Genomic DNA, 25,753 nt, shown 5'->3' with positions numbered 1-25,753 from the left:
GGCATCAGGGAAATACAAATCAGAACCACAATGAGATACCACCTCACACCAGTCAGAACGGGTAAAATTAACAAGTCAGGAAACGACAGATACTGGCGAGGATGCGCAGAAAAGGGGAACCCTCCTACACTATTGGTGGGAATGCAAGCTGGTGCAGCCACTCCAGAAAACAGCATGGAGGTTCCTCAAAAAGTTGAAAATAGAGCTACCCTACAATCCAGCAATCGCACTACTAGGTATTTACCCTAAAGATACAAATGTAATGATCCGAAGGGGCACGTGCACCCGAATGTTTATAGCAGCAATGTCCACAATAGCCAAATTATGGAAAGAACCTACATGTCCATCAACAGATGAATGGATAAAGAAGATGTGGTATATTTATACAATGGAATACTATGCAGCCATCAGAAAAAATGAAATCTTGCCATTTGGAACAACATAGATAGAACTAGATGGTATTATGCTAAGTGAAATAAGTCAATCAGAGAAAGACAATTATCGTATGATCTCCCTGATATGGGGAATTTGAGAGGCAAATTGGGGCGTTTAGGGGGTAGGGGAAAAAAAATGAAACAAGATGGGATCGGGAGGGAGACCAACCATAAGAGACTCTTAATCTCACAAAACAAACTGAGGGTTGCTGGGGCAGGGGTATGGAGAGGGCGGTTGGGTTATGGACATTGGGGAGGCTATGTGCTGTGGTGAGTGCTGTGAAGTGCGTAAGCCTGATGATTCACAGACCTGTACCCCTTGGGCAAATAATACATTATATGTTAATTTTTTAAAAAGTCCCATTTAAAACTGCATCAAAAACAGTAAACCTAGAAATAAACTTAACCAAAGCAGCCAAAGACCTATACTCTGAAGACAACACAAATAAACGGAAAGATACTCCATGCTCATGGATTGGGAGAACAAAATGTCTATATCATCCAAAGCAATCTACAGATTTATTGCAGTGTCTATCAAAATGCCAACAGCATTTTTCACAAAACTAGAACAAATGCTCCTAAAATTTGCATGACATCACAAAGACTCTGAATAGCCAAAGTAATCTTGAAAAAGAGAACAAAAGTGAAGGTATCACAATCCCAGATTTAAAGATGCATGACAAAGCTGCTCTAAGGAACACAGTACAGTACTGGCACAAAAACAGATATATAAACCAATGGAACAGAACAGAGAACCCAGAAATAAACCCACAATTATATGGTCAATTAATCTTGGACAAGGAATAATGAATATACAATGGGGAAAAGACCATCTCTTCAACAAATGGTCCTGGAAAAACTGGACAGCAACATTCAAAACAATGAAACTGGACCACCTTCTTACACCACACACAAAAATAAACTGAAAATGGATTAAAGACCTAAATGTGAGACCTGAAACCAAAAAAAATCCTAGAAGAGAACACAGGCAATAATTTCTCTGACTTTAGCTACAGCAACATTTTTCTAGGTATGTCCCCTAATGCAAGGGAAACAAAAGCAAAAATAAATTATTGTAAACAAAATAAAAACTTCTGCACCGCAAACAAAACAATCAACAAAACTAAAAGACAACCTTCTGAACTGGAGAAGGTATCTGCAAATGATATATCCAATAAAGGGTTTGTATCCAAAGTATATAAAGAACTTATACAGGATGCCTAGGTGGCTCAGTCAGTTAAGCATATCTGCCTTCAGCTTAGGTCAGGATCCCAGGATCCTGGGATCAAGTCAGTGGGCCCGCTTCTCCCTCTGCCTGCTGCTCTCCCTGCTTGTGTGCTCACTCTCTCTGACAAACAAAGTCAGTCTTCAAAAAGAAAAAAAACCCCACAAAACTTACACAACTCAACACCCAAAAGACAAATAACCCAATTTAAAAATGAACAGAAGACATGAAAAGACGTTTCTCCAAAGATGATATACAGATGGTCAACAGACACAGGAAAGGATGCTCAACATCACTCATTACTGGGGAAATGCAAATCAAAACCACAATAAGGTATCACCTCACACCTGTCAGAATGGCTAGTATCAAAAATGACAAGAAATAACAAGTGTTGGTGAGGATGTGGAGAAAAAGGAACCCTGGTGCACTACCGAGGGGAATGCAAACTAGTGCAGCCACTGTGGAAAACAGTACTACCTTATGATCCAGTAATTTCCCTACTGGGTATTTACCCAAAGAATATGAAAACATTAATTCCAAAAGATGCATGCAGCCCTATGTTTACTGCTGCATTATTTAAATAGCCCAACCAGGAAAGCAGCCCAAGTGTCCATCAGTAGATGAATGGATAAAGAAGATTGGGGTGTGTGTGTGTGTATATACACGCAAATGCATACCACGGACTATTATTACTCAGCCATAAAGACAAAAAATGAAAAGAAAGGAATAAGCCTTTTTCTGACTGACTTTTTTCACTTAACATTATACCTTCATCCATGCTGTTGCAAATGGCAAGATTTCATTCCATTTCTATGGCTGAGTAGTATTCCATTATATATTTAATTATCACATCTTCTTTATCCATTCATCTATTGATGGACACTTGAGCTGCTTCCATTATTAAAGAAAGACAAAGACCATATGAGTTCACTTACACATGGAACTTAAGAAACAAAATAACAAAGAAAAAAAGAGACAACCCAAAAATCAGACTCTTAACCATACAGAACAAACTGATGGTTACCAGAGGGAGAAAGGTAAGTGGAATGGGTGAGAGAGGTGACGGCGTTTAAGAAACCACTTACTGTGGTGAGTGCTGCGTAGCGTACAGAACTTTTAAATCTCTACATGACATACCTGAAACTAATATATCACTGTATGTTGATTATACTGAAATTAAAATTTAAATAAATTTAAATTAAAAAACCTTTCCTCTGCAAAGTTGCCTATTTCCGTTTAGCACTTACAATATAAAAAACTCTACCTATAAAAGCAATCTTAAAAAAAAAAGCAAACATTTTATACATGAAAGTTAAATAACCTGACCCAGAGTTTCCCTTGAACCACAGATGATACACCATGTTAATACAAACTTCAATCAAAAAAAAAAAGAAAAGAAAAGAATAAGATATCCTACCTAAAATAACCTTTACCATCATCTTCTTTTATTTCTAAAGACACAGAGAAGGTAAAGATGTCACTGTCAGGAGTCTGGGGTGCAGCAGCTGCTGAAAGTGGGGTCTGCTTGGCAGAACGGCGGAAGGCAGTGGCAAAACTGTAAAGTATCCGGCTTACCTACAGCGGACAAATTAAAAAATGGGCTGTTATCCAAAGAAATAAAATACCTTTATTAAGGCTGAAAGTTACCTATTTTGTGTGTGTGTTGGGGCAGGTAGTAATTCATCTCTCCCTCACTGATTTCTTTTGGTAAATTACCTAATTTGTTAGGCCTAGAAAGCAAGCAACACTAAAAATGGCCAGAGAAAGGGTTTTAAAAAAGAAATGGTTATAAACACAAGAAATCCAACTGAAAAATGATTTCCTAAATTGTTAGGAACAATCTGGATATATTTATTACAGTTAAAAAAAAAAAAAAAAGGCCTACAAGATTAGCTTTAAAAGAACAGTTTGGAAATGTGTCATTCCTGAAACCAAGATACCTATCAAGAAGCAGTCTTGGTCTCAAGCACTCTTAGCAACGATGTTCTGGTTACCCAAACTTTTAGTTTCTTTAGATTTCAGCCCATCAGGCTGGAGTCAATAAAACATCAGCAAAGAATTTCATTTGGCTTATTAAGTGACCATAATAAATACTGCAATTAACTTCAACACAGTGAGGGTAAAGGTGAAGCTTCATTTTCAGACAGTTTTCTGGTAAGGACTTACAGCTTCTTGTATTTCACACCGGAAGACGTGTATTCTGAAGAGCTCTGCATTGTAATGACTTTCAGTGAAAGCAAAACAGTCACTCTCGGGAGTTCCATCATGCCCTCTGACACAGAAGAGGATTTTGTAGATAGGGTAGTTTGCTATTTCAGTGTTTGTCTGAGGATCTAAGAGTCTGTTTGGGAAAAAAAGTTATAAAGAGCTTAGAGGGATTACGGACTATTCTCACTAAATCCATATTATGATTCGAGACTCATCTTTCTAACAAGATCATAGAAACCATTTTTGGTATGCTAATCATATTAATCTTAAGTCTTAACAAATAAGTTATATGGGGATTCCTCTTTTTTTTTTTTTTTTAAAGATTTTATTTATTTGACAGAGAGATAGCAAGAGAGGGAACACAAGCAGGGAGGGGTAGTGGGAGAGGGAGGAGCCAGCTTCCCATCAAGCAGGGAGCCCCATGCGGGGCTTGATCCCAGGACCCTAGGATCATGACCTGAGCCAAAGGCAGACGCTTAGTGACTGAGCCACCCAGAAGCCCCAATACGTGGATTCCTGAATTATTAATTATGTAATTCCATGGTACTAAAACCTACATAATCTTATGCTTTAGGGAGGCAATCAGAAAGACAAACAATAAGTACATAGGTTTTCTATATAGTCTGCACCTAAATAAAGACTAGATCAATGAGTAAATCAGACTACCAAAATGAATCATTAAAGCTGTGTTTCTTACTACCTCCTAAAAAATGACCTAATCTGCTTTATTATTTAAAAAAACAAAAAACTGATGTGTTTTCTCAGAGTGAAACATATTCTTCTGATTCATGGCAAATAAGAAAGTACAAAATGTTAACACCTAAAAAAAGATAATTACTAATCAAAAGCATGCCATTCGCTGAAAATCAAAAGTGTGTTATTCATTCAGAAACGTATTGGTTCAAAAAAAAAAAAAAAAGAAAGAAACTTAATGGTTCAACAAATACTTACATGATACCTATAATACTCTAAGCGCTGTTCTGGATACTGAAGACACAAATATGAAAGTAATAAAAAGAAACTGCAATTTCAACACTGAATGGGCAGGGCCACTGATGAGGAAAGCTAGGGGTCCATGCATAATGGAAATACACAGGAAGTGGAACTAATCCACATTCAAAGGCACTTTGATAAAAACTCTGAAAACATGAGCAAGAAAAACTGGGTTTTGCTTGTCTACAGAATTAAAATGTATCAGAACAAAGTATAATTTCAGTTGGGAAACAACTACTAAGACGGGACACAGAAATGAGCACTAAACAAGTTTTATAAAAAGTTTCATATTATTGGGGTGCCTGTGGTTCAGTTGATTAAGCATCTGACTCTTGACTTTGGCTCAGGTCATAATCTTGGGGTCCCGGGATCTAGCCCCTGCATCAGGCTCTGTGCTCAGTGGGGAAGCTACTAGAGGATTCTCTTTCCCTCTTCCTTTGCCCCTTCCCCCACTCATATATGTGCGTGCTCTCTCCAAAACAGTCTTTTAAAAAATGCTGATTCTGATATGTCAATATTATTATTGCTGATTCTAATATGTTGTTAGATTCAATATGAAACTTCATACTGAACTAATGTGTCAAGCTAGTATCTGTACTGGTGGAACAGGGAAAATATAAATTAATTTGTTAGGCATACTTTCAGGTCAACATATTTCAGTTATCCCCAAAACATTTAAATTTTTAAGGTACCACACACAAGTGGGGTGGGGAAGAATATTAAAAAAACTGTTCAAATGAGTAATTTTCGTAAGGGTCACAATCCTTGGGAAGTTAAGCACCAAGTGAATTAAATATTACGTGAATAAGATAATTATATATTTTGTTCACTACTGCTTCTTTCTAAATCTATAGGTCAGAAATCTGATCCAAACATTTCAAGAAGCCGGTCTTACCTCACGGTTCCTTCAGACACATTCGGCACTGACAGGGTAACGTCTAGTGAAATCTGACATTGGCTTCTTAAGATGGACATCATCCGTAAGGCTTCCACTTCACTCCTGGGTGCATTTACTGAAGCACAGCCTAAATAAGTTAGTTTGCTGAAAACTACACTGTCTTCATCGGCAGCTGGTGTAAAAGGACTTGACCCTTCAGAATCTGAAAGAAAGAAAATGAAATCATTTTTAATATTTTGTTGACATGAATACCAAGTAAAAACTTACAAGTTACATTTAGGTCTACAATTAAAAACTAATGAGATAATATGCTAATGCCCCAGAAGAAATGCCCATTAAAGCCAGAAATTTCACATTAAAACTCTAACACCCAAATTTTCAGGGATTCCTTTACTGTCAAATCCCAAATCTAAAATGTGATCTGAGGTTAGATCTGATTTACATTTTGCCTCTTCTAATTTGTTCTGACTTTATAAATTCACATTTAGGTCAAAAATATATTTAGTGTTTTACCACTCTGAAAAATTCTCTTTTTTCTGATCTGTATTGCTTTATTTCTCTCATTCATCATCTTAGCTACTTAATGTTCTCCCAACATCCCTGCTTTCCCTTTCTCAAGAAAGCTGCATAGTTTTAACACTCTAGTTTTCCCAATGAGCCTTTGTAATTCCCCTATTCCTCCTTCTCTGTGCTGCCTTTTAAAAAACCTGGCAACTGGGGTGCCTGGGTGGCTCCGTGGATTAAGCCGCTGCCTTTGGCTCAGGTCATGATCTCAGTGTCCTGGGATCGAGCCCCACATCGAGCCTGCTTCCCCTTCTGTCTCTGCCTGCCTCTCTGCTACTTGTGATCTCTCTCTCTGTCAAATAAAATAAATAAAATCTTTAAAACAACAACAACAACAAAAAAAAAAAACCTGGCAACTATTCCCAAAGAGCTATCTATACAGGCCTGCAGCAAATATCTCTTCCCCAAGCATTATTCCTCCACATCTCTAACACTGTCCTCAAATTCCTTTTCTTGGAAAAATCTTGAAACATTCTCAAACAAGGCTTCCTCAGTGTCATTTAACTGCTGTTATCTCTTGCTTTGATAACCATGACGTACATTTAAAGGGAAATCAGAAGGGTATGTATACCTACCCTTCTCATATCCCCCTAAACCTAGAATCGGAACATTCTAGAAAACAGATGACGGTTTTTGCTTGCTCTGAATCAAACCTAGCACAGGGTGGGCACTCACATATTAAAAACAATAACCTTCAGTTAAGCAAGCAATGCAGCAGTCCTAACCTCCTTGTCCAGGTTTCACTGGCAAGCTCATCTCTGGTTTTTGAAGCCCTACTAATGGCACGGGGTTAATGGTAGATGAAGCTGAGAGTTGGTTAGAAAGAGGTCCATCTCCTTCACCATCCAGTTGTGACCTTTCCACAAGTTCCTTGTCCCCTGGCTGGTCGTCCATTGGAGGATCCATCAGCACATCTGCTAGCTCTTTTTGCAGCTGCTGCTCACTTCCATTCCCTATAATCTAAAGGTCACAAATACACGCAATCAGCAAAGTGAGAAAGAGAGGCCGGTACTAATTCAAATGGTTCCGTATTCTAGAGAAAACTGTCAGCATTTCTTTTGATAGAAAGATATCTTCTGAATGTTTTTTTAACAGAATAAGTCAAGATCTGCAATAAATAAGAGCTGCAGCTGCTCTCTTAATTCGCAGTTTTTCATGAAAAAGTGTATAGTGAATTTGAGACTATTGCCCAGAAATGTATGTGACAGTGTTTATTTGAAGTTTTCTACAGTGGCCTCAACTAACAAAACATCCATAATTTTACTTGTCTGGTGACTTTTAATTCTATTAAAAGGAGTATCTTTAGGGGCTTCTCTAATCTTTAAGAAACAGGGAAAATGTGTTTGCCTACAGAAGTTATCATAGAAACAGACTTATTAGGTAATAAATTTTCACATGTATTTCACCACTCCTACTGTAAGTCAGTCTCTTATAATCCTAAGGGAGACTCCTCTGAAATGAACAGTTTCTTAATGTTCTGACGGCACCGGAATAAAGCTGGTATATATAAAATGGCCTGAGGAGAAGCACACCATTTCAGTAATGTCAAGTGTTTTTCTAGAGTCATGATGGTTTATTCCTAGTTGCTCAATAAGGAAGTAAACAAGTGCAAAATCTAGTGGAAACTGCCCAATGCTAGGGAAAACCACAAGTGACAAAACTCAGTACTGTCACTAAATGCTTATTTAAGAAACACTGAAAAAAAATTCAACAAAACAATTTAGAAAAAGTCATGATCAAGAAAGGGGGTTGATTGGAGGCTTTCTGAAAACTAAAAGCTGACAAGTTAAAATGGGTGGGGCTAGGAGACTATGTTAAAGAGAATGAGGTCTTCCCAGTCAGTCAAATAAACACAGAAGTTAGAAGCAAAATTCCAGTAACAGACATACCTCTGGACTGAAAAAGAACCCAATTCAAAAAAAATTTTTTTTTTAACTCTATAAGCTTCAAGTTCCTTTGGCTGTAAATTATAACTGAGAAACAAACAGTCTTAAGTCTTTTTCTTGCTGACATTTTCCCAAGGAAATGTGACATGTCAGCTACTCTTGCCACACAGGTGTCCAGTCTCGTGGCTTCGGTGACAATGTGTATTTCCCTGAACTTCATTTTATGTTTATAGTTACTACTAATGGAACTACAAGTGGGTCCCATAATTTTAATTCTTTGTTATGCCTGATCCTACACAACCACAAATGCAACCCAATTTCTTCTTTCAAAAGTTGTACTTTCAGAAGTTTTTAAGCCATCTAAAAAACAAACACAGCTTAGTTCCAATTAACCTCTCATTCTTCCAGAACTGAAGAGCAATTACTGCATCACCTATAGTAAATAAAAGATACTCTAATTGAACCTAAACTGTTTTCCAAGGGGAAAGAAAAAGAACATAAATAGGATAGTTACAGCTTCCTGAACACAGATGAAGAAAAGATATTAGACTCTCTGTTTGTGTAATTAGAAATTAGAACTGGGGAGACTATCACCAAAAGAGCAAACTAAAGCAAAGAGAAAACATTATATTTTACATGTTACAAAGTACTGTTTTGTTCTTTGTTTTACAGAGTAATTAAACTCAAGTCTTCTGTTAGATAGGCTGCCTACATTTTCACGTATTTTTCAATAACAAAAATACATCTAAGCCTGAAAGAAAACACGTTTATATACTTGTATTTTGTTTGTACATGTTTATCTTGCATTCCTCTTTCATTTACAGAGTCTATAAACATAAGAACTGCCTTCTATTTCCACAACTCTTCCTTAAAAACTAGGAAAAAGAAATGTACACACACAAACATTTGATTTTTATAAAAACTGTTTAAAAACAGCAATGCAACATATGCTTTGGAAGATTAGGGTCAATATAGTACTCAACAATTATGTTAGATCATTTGTGAACCTTTGATCTAATTTCAAAATTACTGTGACATTATAATATACATACTTAAACCAGGTTAAGGTTTTTGTCATTGTTTTTGTTTTCTTTATTTAATAACTTTTTTTTTTAATTAAGTAATCTCTATGCCCAACATGGGGCTTGAACTCATGACCCTGTTATAAAGAACTGCATGCTCCATGGACTTAGCCAGCCAGGCACCCTGTTTGTTTGTTTTTTTAAAGATTTTATTTATTTGAGAGAGAGAGAGAGACAATGATTGAGAGAAAGAGATCACGGGTGGGGGCGACCGGGTGAGGGAGGGAGTTTAGAAGCAGAAGTAGACACCCTGCTGAGCAGGGAGCCTGATTCAGGTCTTGATCCCAGGACCCTGGGATTGTGACATGAGCCAAAGGTATACATGTAACTGACTGAGCCACTAAAGCGCTCATCTGTTGTTTTCTTTATCAAGACAGTCTTCCCTAGGCTTATCTAGGAAACATTTAGCCATGCCTTTTAGGGGTCTTAAACTTTGGCATGCATCAGAATCAGCTGGAGAACTTTTTTTTTTAAAGACTTTATTTATTCATTTGACAGACAGAGATCACAAGTAGGCAGAGAAACAGGCAGAAAGAGAGAGGAGGGAAGAGGCTCCCTGCTGAGCAGAGAGCCAGATGTGAGGCTTGATCCCAAGACCCTGGGATCATGACCTGAGCCGAAAGCAGAGGCTTTAACCCACTGAGTCACCCAAGCGCTCCAGCTGCTGGAGAACTTTTAAGACACAAACTGTTCAGCCCCAGCTGAATTCTAATTTAGTAAGTCCAGGTGGACCTGATAATTTGCATTTTTAAAAAGTTTCCAGGAGATGGCAACAGTGCTGGTCTGGGGACCAGGCTCTAAGAACCAACCTTAGGTTAATTGTTCTTAACCATGACTACATAGCATAATAACCCATATCACCAGGAAGCATGCTAAAATTAAAATATGTACTCCTCCCTCCGCCCCCTCATCTCCCAAACAAACGAGTAAATCAGTCTCAGAGGTAGAGCCTGGGCAAATGCATTTTGAAGAACCTCAACAGGTGATTTACAGAACAGTTGGCATGCCAGATTAGGCCAGCAGACTGCAGTTTGTTGACCCCTGATTCTGATGAACAGCTTAAACAAACCAACGACTGCTTATCACTAGACTCTGTGTTATAATAAAAAAATAAACCCACTGTTCCTTGTTGCCAACAGCATTCTTTTTTTTTTTTTTCTTAATTTATTTATTTGTCAGAGAAGGAGGGAGAGAGAGAAAGGGAGAGAGCACAAGCAAGGAGAGTGGCAGGCAGAGGAAGAAGCGGGATGCGGAACTTGATCCTAGGACCCTGGGATCATGAGTTTAGCCAAAGGCAGACGCCTAACTGACTAAGCCACCCAGGTGTCCTGCCATAGCATTCTTCTTCTTCTTCTTCTTTTTTTTTTTTAAGATTTTATTTATTTATTTATTTGACAGAGAGAGAGAGAGAGATCACAAGCAGGCAGAGAGGCAGGCAGAGAGAGAGGAGGAAGCAGGCTCCCTGCTGAGCAGAGAGCCCGATGTGACGCTTGATCCCAGAACTCTGAGATCATGACCTGAGCCAAAGGCAGCGGCTTAACCCAATGAGCCACCCAGGCACCCCTGCCAATAGCATTCTTAACAGAAAACACAATCATTTCTAAAATAACACACTGCAGTATTAGCCAACGGGTAGACATATAGATCAATGGAACAAAACGGAATCCAGAAACAGAATGACAAATATATGGCCAATTGGTTTCAAAAAAGTTGGCAAGATAATTTAATGGAGAAAGGGAATAAAACAAATGGGGCTGAATAATGAACCTGACATCTATACCTATGCAAAAACATAACGCTGAGCTAATACTCCACATCACATATAAAAATTAACACAAAATGGGTCATGGTCTAAATGTAAATCCTAAAACTATAAAATTTACAGAAGAAAACAAAGGAGAAAATCTGTGAAAATCCTGGGACACAAAGATTTCTAATGACACAAAAAGTAGCATAAAAGAAAAAAAATGTACCTGGGTGCCACAGTCAGTTAAGTGTCCGATTCCTCCTTCTGGCTCAAGTCATGACCTGTCAGGGTTGTGAGCTTTAGCCCCTCCTTCAGGCTCTGCACTGAGCACCGAGTCTGCTTGAGACTCTCTCCCCCTCTCCTTCGGCCCCTTCCCCCTACACTCTTGCTCTCTAAAATAAAAACAAATCTTTAAAAAAAAATGATAAAATGATAAAACTAGAAACTTCTGCTCAAAAGACACCATTAAGAGAATAAAAATATAAGCCACACATGGTGAATATGTATCTGATAAAGGATTTATATCCAGAATGTCTTATAACTCAATAAGGAAACAAGCCACCCAATTTTAAAAATGGGCATTTCACCAAAGAAGGTATAGAGATTGCTAACTAATAAGCACATGAGAGAAACTCAATTCATTAGCCATTAGAGAAACTGAAACCTCCACAAGATGCCTCCACAAACCTATAAGCTTGGATAAAATTAAAATGAAAACAAGGCTAACAATAACCAAGGATTGGCAAAGATATGTAATAACTAAAAAACTCTCAAACATTGCTGGTGGGAATGCAAACAGTAGTGTCACTTTAGCCATTTTCGGTGAATTTTATAGTTACATATACACTTACCATATATGACTCGGTCCTAGGTATTTAACGAAGAAAATTAAAACATATGTCCTGTGAATGTTTATAGCACTATTATTCATAATCATCAAAAAACTGAACACAAATGTTTATCAGCTGCTTAGTGGATAAACAAACTGCAAATATCTATACAATGGAACACTACTCAGCAATAAAAAGGAATGAATTATTAGTACATGCAATAGCATGGATTATTCCGAGTAAAATAAGCCAGACACAAAAGGCTACACCATCTTGTAAGATTCCATTTATATGGCATTCTAGAAAAGGCACAACTCGAGGGACAGAAATCAGATCACTGGTTGCCAGGGGCTGGGAAGGAGATAAGAGGACAAAAAAGAAGCACAAAGAACTTTTTGGAGTGATAAAAATATTGTGTATCTTAATTGTGGTGATGGTGGTTGTTATGAGTTTGCATTCACGAAAGCTTATAGGACTATATACCTAAAAGGGGTGCATGTTACTATGTGTAAATTTTACCTCAATAAACTTAAAATAGAAAGGGGATATTGATAGTGGCAAAGGTTATGCATATGTGAGAACAGGGGTTAAATGAGAAATCTCTGTAGCTTCCTCTTGATTTTGCTATGAACCTAAAACTGCTCTAAAAAATTAGGTCTATTATTTATTTATTTATTTTTAAAAGATTTTATTTGTTTATTTGACAGAGACACAGCGAGAGAGGGAACACAAACAAGGGGAGTGGGAGAGGGAGAAGCAGGCTTCCTGGCAAGCAGGGAGCCCGATGCAGGGGTTGATCCCACGACTCTGGGACAAAGGCAGGAGCTTAATGACTGAATTACCCAGGCGCCCCTAAAGTTTATTTTTTAAAAAAGAGAAAAAAAAGCATGGTTTCTATAAAAGATGCAATGTGAGAACACAATGCTCATTTTTTCTATTTGCATGTCAAAAGCTATTCATCCAGAGTTGTTTTTTAACAATAACCTCAGTTTACAGACTCTCCTGTGCCCACTTCATCTGCTGCCAAGATACAGAAACAATCCCTAGTATGTATCTACAACCCCTTCCTCAACTGTCTACTGGAGAGAAAATCTTCAGCTAGATGCCCCAGACAGTGTGTCAAACTTAACTCACTGACTCCTCCTCCTCCTGTATCCTCTTTATTTTTTTTAAGGAAGCTCTATGCCCAGTGTGGCGCTGGAACTCATGATCCCAAGATCATGCTGTACCAACTGACCCAGCCGGGTGCCACCTGGTTTTTTTGTTTGTTTTTAATTAGGGAATTACACTACTACCCACTTAGTGGGCCAATGAAAGAGCACGATCACCCCTCACCCTTCACTTCTCTAATCCCCACATTACTCATGAATCCTACTGATCCTTGTCAACTGTGCAGTTTTTCCTTCCTCTCTCGGCATAGGTAATACCACAGGACAGCTAATGTTCATTTACATAAGCCTATTTTTAGGAAGACAGGAGTTTCCTTGCCTTTTCTCTCCTATGACCTATCTTTCACACAGCCACTGAAGTTACAATTGCAAAGCTTAGTTCTGATCAAGCACTACCTTACTTTTAAAACCTCCCATGTTTCCTCAATTCCCTTAAGATAAAGCCCAAATTTGTAACTATAGTCTATGAATTCTTCACAACTTTGCCCAATTTATGTTTCCATCTCTCACCAATCACACCAAATTACTCACCTTCCCCAGGACAGAGGATAAACTTTCAAGCATCTAGACTTTGTATACACTATTCCCTTCCCTAGAAAGTAATCCTTCCCTTCTTTCTGCTAAGACCAAGCTTAAATTCTGTTACCTCCTCTGGGATATCTTAATCGTGCAATATGGGGTGTAATTACTTCCTCCCTAGGGATGCCACCATTACATGAGCATACATGTTTTAGAGAACCAGACCTTGAACTAGACTGGGCATTATTAGATAGCACAGACCGCTTCTTAAGTTATCTTTATATTATTCCCAAAGCATTGGATATACTTATTGCACAATATACCTACAATACATGTTTACTGAACTGAATTTTATAAATGCAAGGAGTAAATGCCAAATATTTTGATATTGAATATTCTACAGATTTTGGCTTAGTTATGAAAAATGAAATATGAATTCTTTATTTTCACTTTGTTTACTTAAACACAAACAAAACCCCATCATCTCCTATTATTCTGAGAGTTATTAAAGGTTTAATGTTTACAGTAAGAATACTGGGCAAGACCAGTTAGCATGATGCAAACCAATTTTATTCTGAAGTCCAAAAAAGACTTCCTTTCTAGGAGGGTTCAATGACATAATAATAATAATAATACTATAGGACATTTGTTTATAATTCAGGCACTATATGTGATTTTTACAGGAATTATCTCATTTCTCACATGGTAGTACCCGCCAATTAGTAAGCATCCAATTAGTATCTCCCTACCTCACTTCCAGCTATTTCATTTTTTTTTTTTAAAGATTTTAAGTTAATTTCTATACCCAGTCCCTACACGTGGGGCTTGAACTTAAAACCTTGAGATTGAGTCACATGCTCTACCAACTGTGCCAGCAAGGCGTCCCCCACTTGCAGCTATTTCTAAATAAACTCTGACCCACCTACTGGAGTTGAGGTTTGAAAAAGCAAATAATAACTTAAAAAAAAAAGTTCCACTTTCCATTATCCAGAGAAAACTAAGAACACACCTACTATTTATGTGAAAGACCCATTACTGAAATAACACCTATCTTTCCAAAATATATCAAATAAAAGTAATAATTTATACGGTAGAAGTGGCTACAGGTCTGTATCCTTGAGAGCAAAACTGCATTTATAGAAGAAAGGGACAAAATGTTTCAAAGACAACAGCCAGAGTCATTTCCTGGAGTTAATTTTCTACTCCTAACTTTATAGCCCCTGTTTCCTGTCACTGCAACAATACCAGCTAGGCCCTTCTGGATCTGACAGTTATACAAAGCTACTTTAGGTAGTTCAGGATCTTTTTCTTGGGATTTTGTCTTTAAGAGGCATGTTTAGGAAATGACAGTGTGCCTTGAGAAATCCATAGATGATCAGAAAATTAAAGACACATCCAAGATATCTAAAGTTCCCACTACTTGAGTCAGATCATAATGAAAATATAAATGACAATGCTTCAGACAGTGATATTACTCAGCTTCAGTGTAAAAACTAAGGCATTCTGAAACAAGTACATAAAGCTCACTTTTACCAGAAAGCACAGCACAAAATAACCAGAAGTCCCATTTGGATCCTAGAAAGTATCGTTACTAACCTCAAATCCACTCACACACTTGTTCTGTGATCTTTGGTAAATCACTAAATTACCTTGTGCCTCATTTATAAACTGCAGCTGTTTTGACTATCCACCTCTTTATCTTCTGTATGAAGTTGGGAGCAGAGAAACCACCTAAAATTACCACTAGGAATCATTAACATTAATTTAAAAAGAAGAAGGAACAGGACCTTGTGAATTCATCCTAAAAGGTCAACTGAAGACAGACCCGAAGTATTTATGACTGTGTTGCAAAATAATGGGATTATGACTGGGTTTTCCTTTTCTTATTGTCTGAATTTTCTGTATCAACCACACATTATTTTTTATAACTACAGAGAACAAGTAACAAAAAGGTTATTTGGGAGAAAAAGAAAAGCAAGCATATTCAATTCCACTATATGCAATGCTCCTGACTTTGGGCCCTTTTCTTTTCGTCTCTCTACACATTACAGACTCAGTTCTTTAAGTAATTCTTAATCATTCTTTAAGGTTTTGCTAAATTGTTACCTACTCTTTGCTCTTCTAGGCATTAGGCTGTCATACAATTCTGTTCCTATCTATATTCTAGCACTTGATGAATTTTATCACTGATGACTGGGTTACTTATGTGTCTCCCCCATCAACACCATGATCCCCCTAATTAAACTGTGTGTTCATGGTTCAGTTACTTTGTTTGCTGAATAAAAGATCTGCATTAGAGGACAAAATCACCTGATACTAAAAACAAGTAATATCAGAAACTGAGTCAGAAGACTGGCTTAGGCAATTCTAAGTGAGGAGTGACTTCTATATCAGCTATTTTAATGCAGTTTGGCAACTTCTTTCCAACTAAAATAATGTCCATTGAATTTTTCAAGAAGAAAAAGATTAAAACTTTTTTTAAATCCTCTAACTGAACTTTCCACCAAAGAAGTACTCGCTCAGCAATGTACCCTCCAACCAATATTTACAGAGTATCTTTGGTTAAGAGATAAGGGTATAAGATTCCTACACAGGAGTCAGGTAAAGAAAATACAACATGTTCTGAATTTATGAGAAGTTCTCCGATTATGATGTGAGTTTTCCAAACATTTTATGAAGAAAAAAGCCTAGATTTTTAATAACCACACCATTGCATAAAGCCTTTCTTTAAAAGGCTTAACTAAAGCATTGTCTTTTCCAAGAAGGCTTCTCAGACTCCTCCCCCAAATTGACATAGGTTTCCATCCTCTCTGTTCTATCACCCTTTGTTAATCTCTATTGTAGCATTTATCTGTTAATGTTGAAAATTAAATATAGCCAAATTATCTCTACAGCTCCTCCATCAAAAGGTATAAGTCAATTTCCCTAAACCCCAGAATCTGGACTGGCCATGTGACTTGCTTTGACGAATAAAATGTGGCAGAAGTGACACCATGTAATCTCTAAGCCTTTGCCTTAAGATTTTATTTGTTTATTTGACAGACAGAGATTACAAGTAGACAGAGAGGCAGGCAGAGAGAGAGAGAGGGAAGCAGGCTCCCTGCTGAGCAGAGAGCCCGATGCGGGACTCGATCCCAGGACCCTGGGATCATGACCTGAGCCGAAGGCAGCGGCTTAACCCACTGAGCCACCCAGGCGCCCTAAGCCTTTGCCTTAAAAGACGCATTGCCGCTTCTGTATCTGCCCTAGGACTGCCATGTTGCTGTGAAGAAGTCCAAGAAGACCAAATGAAAAGAAAGATTCAGCCATCCCAGTCAAGCCCAGTCACCAATGTATCAGATCAATGAAGTTACATGAACAAAAACAGGACCAGCAAAACTACCCATTCAATGGATAAAATCATGAGAATAAATGGTTTCAAGCCACTCAATTCTGACGTAATCTGTTACAAAGCAAAGATCAGTACAAACCACTTCAACAAGAAACCTAACAACGATCATCTACCCCAAGCTGTAAGCTTCCTGAAGATAGGAACCATATCCAATTTCTCTCTGCTTTCATTCAGCCTTTTAAGAGCTTCTCTTTGTCTGTGATATTTGCCAGTTTTACTGTCATCCTGATTGGGACTCAGACACTGTTCCTTCAAGCTGGGGATCTATGTCTTACCACTTCTGGAAAATATTCCGCTATTATCTCAAGTAACTCCTTCTCTCCCATTCTATTTTCCACATAACTTCTGCAGATTTATTATGCAGATTTATTGATTTTCTTTTCAGCCATGTCTAATCTGCTATTTAACACATCAACTGCACCTTTAACTTCACTAGCTCTTATTTTCACTAAGTTTGCTTGGTCTTTTAGATAATTTTGTTCATTTCTAATATTTTCCAATTTTTCTTCAAATCTTCAATCATTTAAATCATATTTATCTTAAAAGTTATAGCTAATAACTCAAATGCTCAAGTTTTGACAAGATTTGATCCTGCTACAGTCTGCCTGTTCTTTGTTCTTTATAAATTTTGGATTATCTGATATTCTTTATCAGGGTAATCTGTGGGAATACCAGGCAGCCTGGGTGGCAGGCATGTCCCTCCAGAGTAGTTCTGCAATTGACTCTGTCAGGTGCCCTAGAAGTATTACCAACCCAGGAATATTCAAGTAGTGTAAATTCAAACCCCAAAAATCCTAAGGCAAGCCTACGGGTATAAATTCTCAAGACTCCCCTCCAAACCTGTGTCCATCCTAAGAAGACTTAAGCTAACTTTCCTTATTTTCTTCCTGTGATTTTAAGTTATTTTTTCCAAGTCTATCCTTTCAATTAGGATGCATCATCCCCTGAAGGTGCTACATAAGGAAATCTCAGTTTCAATACCTTTCTCTGTAAAACCCAAAGCCTTATCTCTTACCCAACTTATCTATCAAAACCCATGCCTACTGGTCACGAAGAACACTAAAATCCCCCAGTCTAGCCCCAGTGTAAGCTTTTATGTACAGATCTGGCTTTCACTGTCCCTCTTTGCTTTTGTTCCTTTGGGTTTCTTTACTTTCTTATGAATATAGCTGTGAAAGGATGTTTGTATTTCACCCAGCTCTCCTAAATATTTTGTATTGGGACATTTTTGGATTTTCTAGGTCATCACATTTCCAAAAATGGGAGTTGTCAGCCTCAGTGCCTAAAAACAGCATTTGGTAGATTACTGGTTGTCAACTCAATATTCAACAAAACAATTAGGACTTCTGGCATGGAAGAATGACAGGCTTTTAAATATATTTCCTAAATCCAATGCAATTTTAAAATACAGTAGTAGCTGAAAAAAACAGTTTCAAAAAGAAGAGTATCACTGAGCAACATGTTGCAGCAATTTCATCATACTTTACTTTAATCCCATAGACTGAACAATAATTCTATTACTTTCTTCACTTACCAGTTCTACATACAATACTCCAATATACTGCAGAGATGTACTGAAAATACAGAGAGGAAACATTTTAAATTTGTAGGGCATATTGCTCAATTTCCTGGTCTAAAAAATAGAACATTTCTTTTCAGTAAACAAGATAAGATGAGAGAGCAAGAAAAAAAGTTCTCTGGAGGAGTCCTGAGGGTCCTTCCCATTTACCATAAAAGATTCATCAAATTAGAAACTGGAAGAGTAACTCAAACAGTACTTCAAAAATTAACAAGAAAATTTTCAAATGGAAGACACCCAAAAAGAGAGAAGATTGATCTATTTGCAAGTGTACTTGTTCATGCTATCTTCCTTCCTTTTACAAAAGCTGTTCCTAGGCTAATCCCTCTACTCACGCAATTGGAAACCCTTCTCCTTAATCAAAGACTTTGCTCTTCTCTGGTACTAGTAATGTCTTCCTCTTTAATGAATAACTCCTATTGGCGCATTTGTATCATAACATCTGTCACTGGAATCCCTATTCCTCTTCAGGTACCATGGTTTTTTTTCTTGTTCTCTTTCTTTTTAGCAAAAATCCTTAAAATGGTTGTTATACTACCACCACTTCTTCCTCACCTACCATTTACCACCCAACCCATTAAGAATGCTGCTAATAATCTAATCTCTCTCTTGAAAACAAAAAGCAAGCAGAAACAAAGACACCCTTCTTAAGGATCACCCAGGCCTCTATCCTGTCTTTTTTCAGTCACCATCGAAAGCAACCTCTCAGCAGAATCTAACATACCTGGTTATTCCCGCTCTCTTGAAACACTTTCTTCATCTCTTTTCAAAGGCATTCCAATCTAGTTTTCTTTATATCTAGTTATATCTTCTCAGTCTTCTCTGCTGGTTTCTCTTCATCTCCATCTCTCAATGTTGAAGTACTCCAAGAATCAGTTCTTCACTCAACTCTTCAGTTTCTATGCTCACTCTGTGGGTGATCTCATCTAATCCCATAGCTTTAAATACCATCTATATACTGTTGATGACAGCCACAGTCGCTCCGGAGGATCAATCTCATATAATCAACTACTTGACATCAAGAAATGGACACATAATAGTCATCTCAAATTTAATATGTTCAACTTCTGGTCCCTCTAACCCAATGCTGGTCCTCCTTCCATTTAAATAAACGGCACTACCATATATGTAACAGCTCAGGCCAAAAATTAAGAACCATCATTTATTTCTCTTTGCCTCAAATCCCACATCTAATTTGCCCACCCTATTAGTTCTACCTTGAAAATATATCCTGAATCAGACCACGTTCACCTTCTAGTCTTAAGTCAACATTCTCTCTCCCTTTAATGAATGAAACAGCCTTCTATCTAATCTTTTTGCTATTGGTGTTGCCTCTTGATTGCCCATTCTCCATGGAGCAGGCCAGATATAACTCATAGTTTTGAGTATATTCACAGGTATGTGCAACCAACACCAAAGTCAATTTAAAATGTTTTCATCACCTCAAAAAACAAAACAAAACAAATTAAAAAACCCCAAAACACCAAAACTACCACTGTTAGGTTTCAACTCTTCTTTCCCCTAATAACTCCAGACCTAAATAAGCAACAACTAACTGATCCTCTGCCTCTGAAGATTTGACTATTCTAGACAGTTCATATTAATGGAGCCATGTAATTTCTGGATTTTTGTGACTTGACTGTTATTTAACATGTCTTTGAGGATCATCTATGTTGTAGCATGTATCAGTACTTCATTCCTTTTAAAGATAATAAACATAATATATATAATAAAATATTTTAAATAATTGTATACCACATTATCCATTTAGTAGTTGATAAACATCTTCTTTATCTTTATCTTACGTCTTTCTTCCTTTGTCGCTTATGCTTTTGGTGTGGTATCAAAGAATCCACTGACAAATCTGAAGTCATGAAAATTTACCCCTGTTTCTTCTAAGAGCTTTACACTGAAGTCTATAATCCATTTTAAGCTAATTTTTGTATATGGTGTGAGGTAAGGGTACAACTTCATTCTTTGAAAGGTGCTATTTAGTTGTACCAGCACAATTTGTTGTTGAAAAAAAAAAAAACAAGACAAAAAAACCTATTCCCAACTGAATGGCATTAGTAAACCTTGTCTCAATCAGTGGACCACCGAAATGATTCTATTCTCAACTCTCAAATGTATTCCAATGATCTATATGCATATCTTTATGTCAGTACCACTGTCTTGATTACCACTGCTTTATAATAAGCTTTGAAATTACAAAGTTTGAGTCCTCCAACTTTGTTCTTCATTTTCAAGATTACTTTGGCCTATTCAAAGTCCCTTGAAATGCAAAATGAATTTTATCGACTGGCATATAAACATCTACATGGATGTTACCTAGGATTCTAATAGATTGCAATGAAAATGCAGATCAGTTTCATGAACTCTGTATGAATTTCCATCTACTGAGCTCTTCTTTAATTTCTTTCAACAATGTTTTACAGATTTCAAAGTATAAGACTTTCACTTGTTTAACTTAACACTATTTCATTTCTTCTCTTTTTTTAAAGTAGGTTCCACATCTAGTATGGAGCCCAATGGGGGGCTTCAACGTGCAAGATCAAAACCACAGCTGAGATCAAAAGTCAGACACCGATCTAACTCAGCCACCCAGGTGCCCTTAGTTCATTCTTTTTCATGCTATCATAAATGTTTTTTCATTGTTATTTTAAGATTGTTCATTCCAGGTGTATAAAAAATTGAACTTTTGTATGTTGATCTTGTATCCCATAATATTGCTGAACTTATTAGTTTTAATAGGTTTTTTCCCCCACATTTCATAGGGTTTTCCATATATAAATTCATGTCAACTGCAAACAGAGTTTTTACTTCCTTTTTTCCAACCTGGGTATAATATTTTTGCATGCCCAACTGCCCTGATTGTACAATGGTGAACAGAGGCTGCAAGTGCAGACACCCAGGTCTTGAGTCTGAACTAAAGGGTAAGAATCTATTCTTTCACTAGCATGAATGATTCTGTTGAGTTTTTCATAGATACTATTAATCAGGTTGAGGAAGTTCTATTCACAATTGATTTATTTTCTACATTTCTTTATTTTTATAAAAAGGTGTTGGGTTTCATCAAATATTCTTCCTGTGCCTACTAAAAATGATCATGTGGTTTTGTTTTTAGTTCCATCAGTATGTTATATTACATTCACAGATTTTCAGTTGTTAAACCAACTTACATTCTTGGGATAAATCCCACTTGATCATAGTATGTAATCCTTTTCATATACTGCTGAATTAAATATCCTGATATTTTGTTGGGGACTTTCATGTCCATATTTTAAGATACTGACATATAGCTTTCTTGTGATGTCTTTGTCTTGATGCATTGGTACAGTGGCACCCTCATAGATTTAGTTATGAAATATTCTCTCCTTTTCTATTTCTTGGAAGTTTATAAGGAACTGATATTCTGATTTAAGCATCTGGTAGAATTCAGAAATAAAGCCATCTAGGCCTGAGCTTTTCTCTGTGGTATATTTTTTGTTACTAATTCAACTTCTTGTCAAAGGTCTATTCACACTAAGTCTCATTAGTATTTTTCTACAACTGTATCCATTTCACTAAGTTCTTTAATTTCTTGGCATATTACTATTCCTAATAAGCCTTTATAATCCTATTTAAGTTTGGCAGTAATGCCCCCTCTTTCAGTTTTAATCCTAGTAATCTCTCTTTTTCTTGGTCAATCTAAGGTAATGCTAATTCTGTTGATCTGAAAGAAACATGTGCTCGTTTTATTGATTTTTCTCCATTACTTTTCTATTTTGTTTCACTGATTTCTACTCTAATCTTTTGTTCCCTACTTTGGCCTGTTCTACACTTAGTTTGCCCTTCTTTTTCCAATGTCTCAAGGTGAAAGATGAGGTTATTGATTTGAAATCTTCCTTCTTTCATAATATAGGAATTTACAGGCAGAAATTTTCCTATATACATTTAATAAGCTGTATCCCATACTGCCTGCTTTTTTAGTATCTAGTGAATATTTTCTAATATGCATTGATATTTCTTTAATGTGTGTATATCACTTTAGTAGTTGTGGAACTTGCCATGCATGTCTTAATTTGTTAGAATCATGTTCTAATTTATACTACCTTAATTGTAGTAAGATACAAAAAATTATTCAAATATAGCAGTATTTCCCCATGGTATTATTATACATACTGTATCCATAAATATTACAAACCAACACATTTTATAATTGTTACTTCATATAATTGTGTGTCTTCTAGAAAAGATGAGAAAATACGTATTTATTTTGTTGTATTAATTTTATCAATCCTAGTCCTCTTCATTTGCTTTTGTAGTTTTGAATTACCATATTAAGTCATTTCCTAAGCTATAATACAGCTCTGCTCTAACCTACCTTGTTTTTTTTTAATGACTGGCAAATAGATCATATATCCGTATATAATGGGTACAATATATGTACATTATGAGTACATCTTGTATATATAACACAAAAGAAGAAAAATGTATTCATACTGTCTTTATCGTTACACAATTATCCTTACTGGTGCTACGGATTAAAATTATTTGGGGTCACTTGCTTCTAGCCAGAGTAACTTCTTTCAGTATTTCTTGCAAGGTAGTTCTGATAGCAGTAAATTGTTTTTATTTCAAAATATCTTTATTTCAGGGGCGCCTGGGTGGCTCAGTGGGTTAAGCCGCTGCCTTCGGCTCAGGTCATGATCTCAGAGTCCTGGGATCGAGTCCCGCATCGGGCTCTCTGCTCAGCGGAGAGCCTGCTTCCCTCTCTCTCTCTCTGCCTGCCTCTCCATCTACTTGTGATTTCTCTCTGTCAAATAAATAAATAAAATCTTTAAAAAATATATATATATCTTTATTTCATCTTCAGTTTTGACTAACAGTTTTGCTAGGATTCTTGATTAACAGTTTTTTCTTTGAACACTTTGAATATGTCATCCCAATGGCTTCAAGCTTCTGCTACTTCTGCTGATAAGTCAGCTATAAATCTGAGGTTCCCTTCCAGGAAATGAATCATTTTTCTTTCATTACTTTTAAGATCTCCCCCCGGAATTTGGTTTTCAACATTTTACTAAGATATACCTTTTTGTGGATCAGAGTTTATCTTACTTAGAGTATGGTGAGCTTCTTAGATATGTATTGCTTTTTAATAAATAAATGTGGGAACTTTCAGATATTATTTCGTTAAATATTTTTTCTTCTCATTTTCTTCCTCTCCTTCTGAAATACATACAAGGATGTTATTACACTTAATAACATCTCATTTTTCTGTGGTTTTGTTCATTGTTCATTCTTTTTGTTCTTTGGGTATTTCTACTGATCTTCAAGTTTATTAATTCCTTCTTTTAAGAGTGGTTGGCTGGCTCAGTCTGTAAAGCATGTGACTCCTGATCTTAGGGTGGTGAATTCAAGACCACACAGTAGGTGTGGAGCCTCTTTAATAAAAAAGTAAAAATAATAAAATAAAAATAACAAAAATTGTTAAATTCTTTCTTTTAAAAAAACATATTTGTGGGGTGTCTGGGTGGCTCAGTGGTTTAAGCCTCTGCCTTCGGCTCAGGTCGTGATCCCAGGGTCCTTGGGTTGAGCCCCGCATCCGGCTCCCTACTTGACAGGAGGGCTGCTTCTCTCCCCCACTCCCTCTGCTAGTGTTTCCTCTCTCGCTTTGTCTCTGTCAAAGAAATTTTAAAAATCTTTTAAAAAATGTATTTATTACAGTATGTAATTGATGTACATTATATGTCATCTTTGCACAAGGGCCATGTTAATCATCTCTGTATTGTTCCAATTTTAGTATGTGTACTGCCAAAGCAAGCACATGTACATTCAAATGCACATAATTTAAATGTGCACTTTGGTGAATTTTGGCATATGCACATACCACAATCAAGGCAGTGGACATATCCATAATGTCCAAAACTCCTTGCTCTCCTCTGTACTCCCATTCTTTTTTAAAAAACTTTTTTTTTAAAAGATTTTATTTATTTGACAGAGAGAGTTACAGCAAGAGAGGGAACACAAGCAGAGGGAGTGGGAGAGGGAGAAGCAGGCTCCCCACTGAGCAAGGAGCCCGATGTGGGACTTGATCCAAGGACCCTGGGATCATGGCCTGAGCTGAAGGCAGATATTTAACAGACTGAGCCACCCAGGCACCCCTGTAATCCCATTCTTCTTCCCCATCCCATCATCATACCCCCAGGCAACCACTGAACTGCTTTCTGTGACTCTAGGTTTTGCATCTCCTAGAATTATATACAAATAGAATGTGCAATATGAGCTTTTGGTGTTGGGGCGGGGTGGGTCTGTTGCCTTCCACTCAGCTTATTTTGATAGTTCTTCACGACTGTGGTAACATTTCGTTTTTTAAAATATTTTAAACACTTCTCCCATTTTATTTGTTATGAAAAATCTGTGGTTCTCTATTTTTTATGTATTTTTCCAACTTTTTTGAGACTTAATTGAAATAAAAACGTTATTTAACGTGATTTGATATGTGTACATGTTGTGGAATGATTACCACAATAAGGTTAATAGATCCAACAACTCACACGATTACCATCTCTGTGTGTGTGTTGAGAACATTCAAGATGTATTCTCTTAGGTACTTTCAATCAATTATGTAATATAGTATAGTTAACTATAATCCCAATGCTGTACATTACATTCCCAAAACCTCATAAATGCACAACTGGAAATTTGTATTCTTTGACCAACGTAGTATTTCTCCCACCATCACTTCCTGCCCCTGGCAACCACGATTTTTGGCTCAGATTCCACATTGTGGAATGTGAAATATGTTTTCTGTTGTTGTTTCAAGGTATTTTTTATTTCTCTTTTGTTTTCTTCTTTGATTCACTGGTTCTTTGGGAATATATCGTTTAATTTCCAAATATTTGTGATTTTCAAATTTTCCTCCTGTTATCAATTTCGAATTTCATACCTCTATAGTCAGAAAAAAGATATTTAGCATAATTTCAGTCTTCAAGTTGCTAAGATTCGTTTTGTAACCTAACATATGATCCATCCTGGAGAATGTTCTGTGTATGCTTGAGAAGAGTAAGTATTCTGTTGCTAATGATAGAATGTTCTATATATGCCTGTTAGGTCCATTTGGTCTATAATACAGTTCAAGTCCAATGTTTCCTTATTAGTTTTATTCCTAAATGATCTATCCATTGTTTAAAATAGTTTACTAAAGTTCCCTATTATTATTGTATGGTCTATTTCTCCCTTCAGATCTGTT

At 36.8% G+C, this 25,753-nt stretch overlaps 1 protein-coding gene across 9 annotated transcripts in view; it reads right to left on the bottom strand.

Annotated features, from left to right (window-relative positions):
- RABGAP1 (RAB GTPase activating protein 1) overlaps nucleotides 1-25,753 on the bottom strand; it is a 155,068-nt gene that overhangs the window by 106,537 nt on the left and 22,778 nt on the right. For 2 of the 9 annotated variants that reach the window (XM_082695486.1, XM_082695494.1), the window contains 4 exons: nucleotides 7,048-7,282; nucleotides 5,756-5,960; nucleotides 3,826-4,000; nucleotides 3,077-3,234 (listed from right to left, as the gene is read on the bottom strand). In XM_082695486.1, the coding sequence (XP_082551612.1) occupies nucleotides 3,077-3,234; nucleotides 3,826-4,000; nucleotides 5,756-5,960; nucleotides 7,048-7,282 (773 nt within the window). Of the gene's footprint in view, nucleotides 1-3,076; nucleotides 3,235-3,825; nucleotides 4,001-5,755; nucleotides 5,961-7,047; nucleotides 7,283-11,263; nucleotides 11,430-18,480; nucleotides 18,521-19,249; nucleotides 19,537-25,753 lie in introns of all 9 variants that reach the window. The other 7 variants (XM_082695490.1, XM_082695489.1, XM_082695487.1 and 4 more) reach the window with 7 other exon arrangements.

Source organism: Mustela nivalis, assembly GCF_964662115.1.
Source record: "Mustela nivalis genome assembly, chromosome: 13".
Classification (NCBI taxonomy): Eukaryota; Metazoa; Chordata; class Mammalia; order Carnivora; family Mustelidae; genus Mustela; species Mustela nivalis.
The sequence above is the reverse complement of the archived record's forward strand: the minus strand, read 5'-3'. Positions and strand labels throughout refer to the sequence as shown.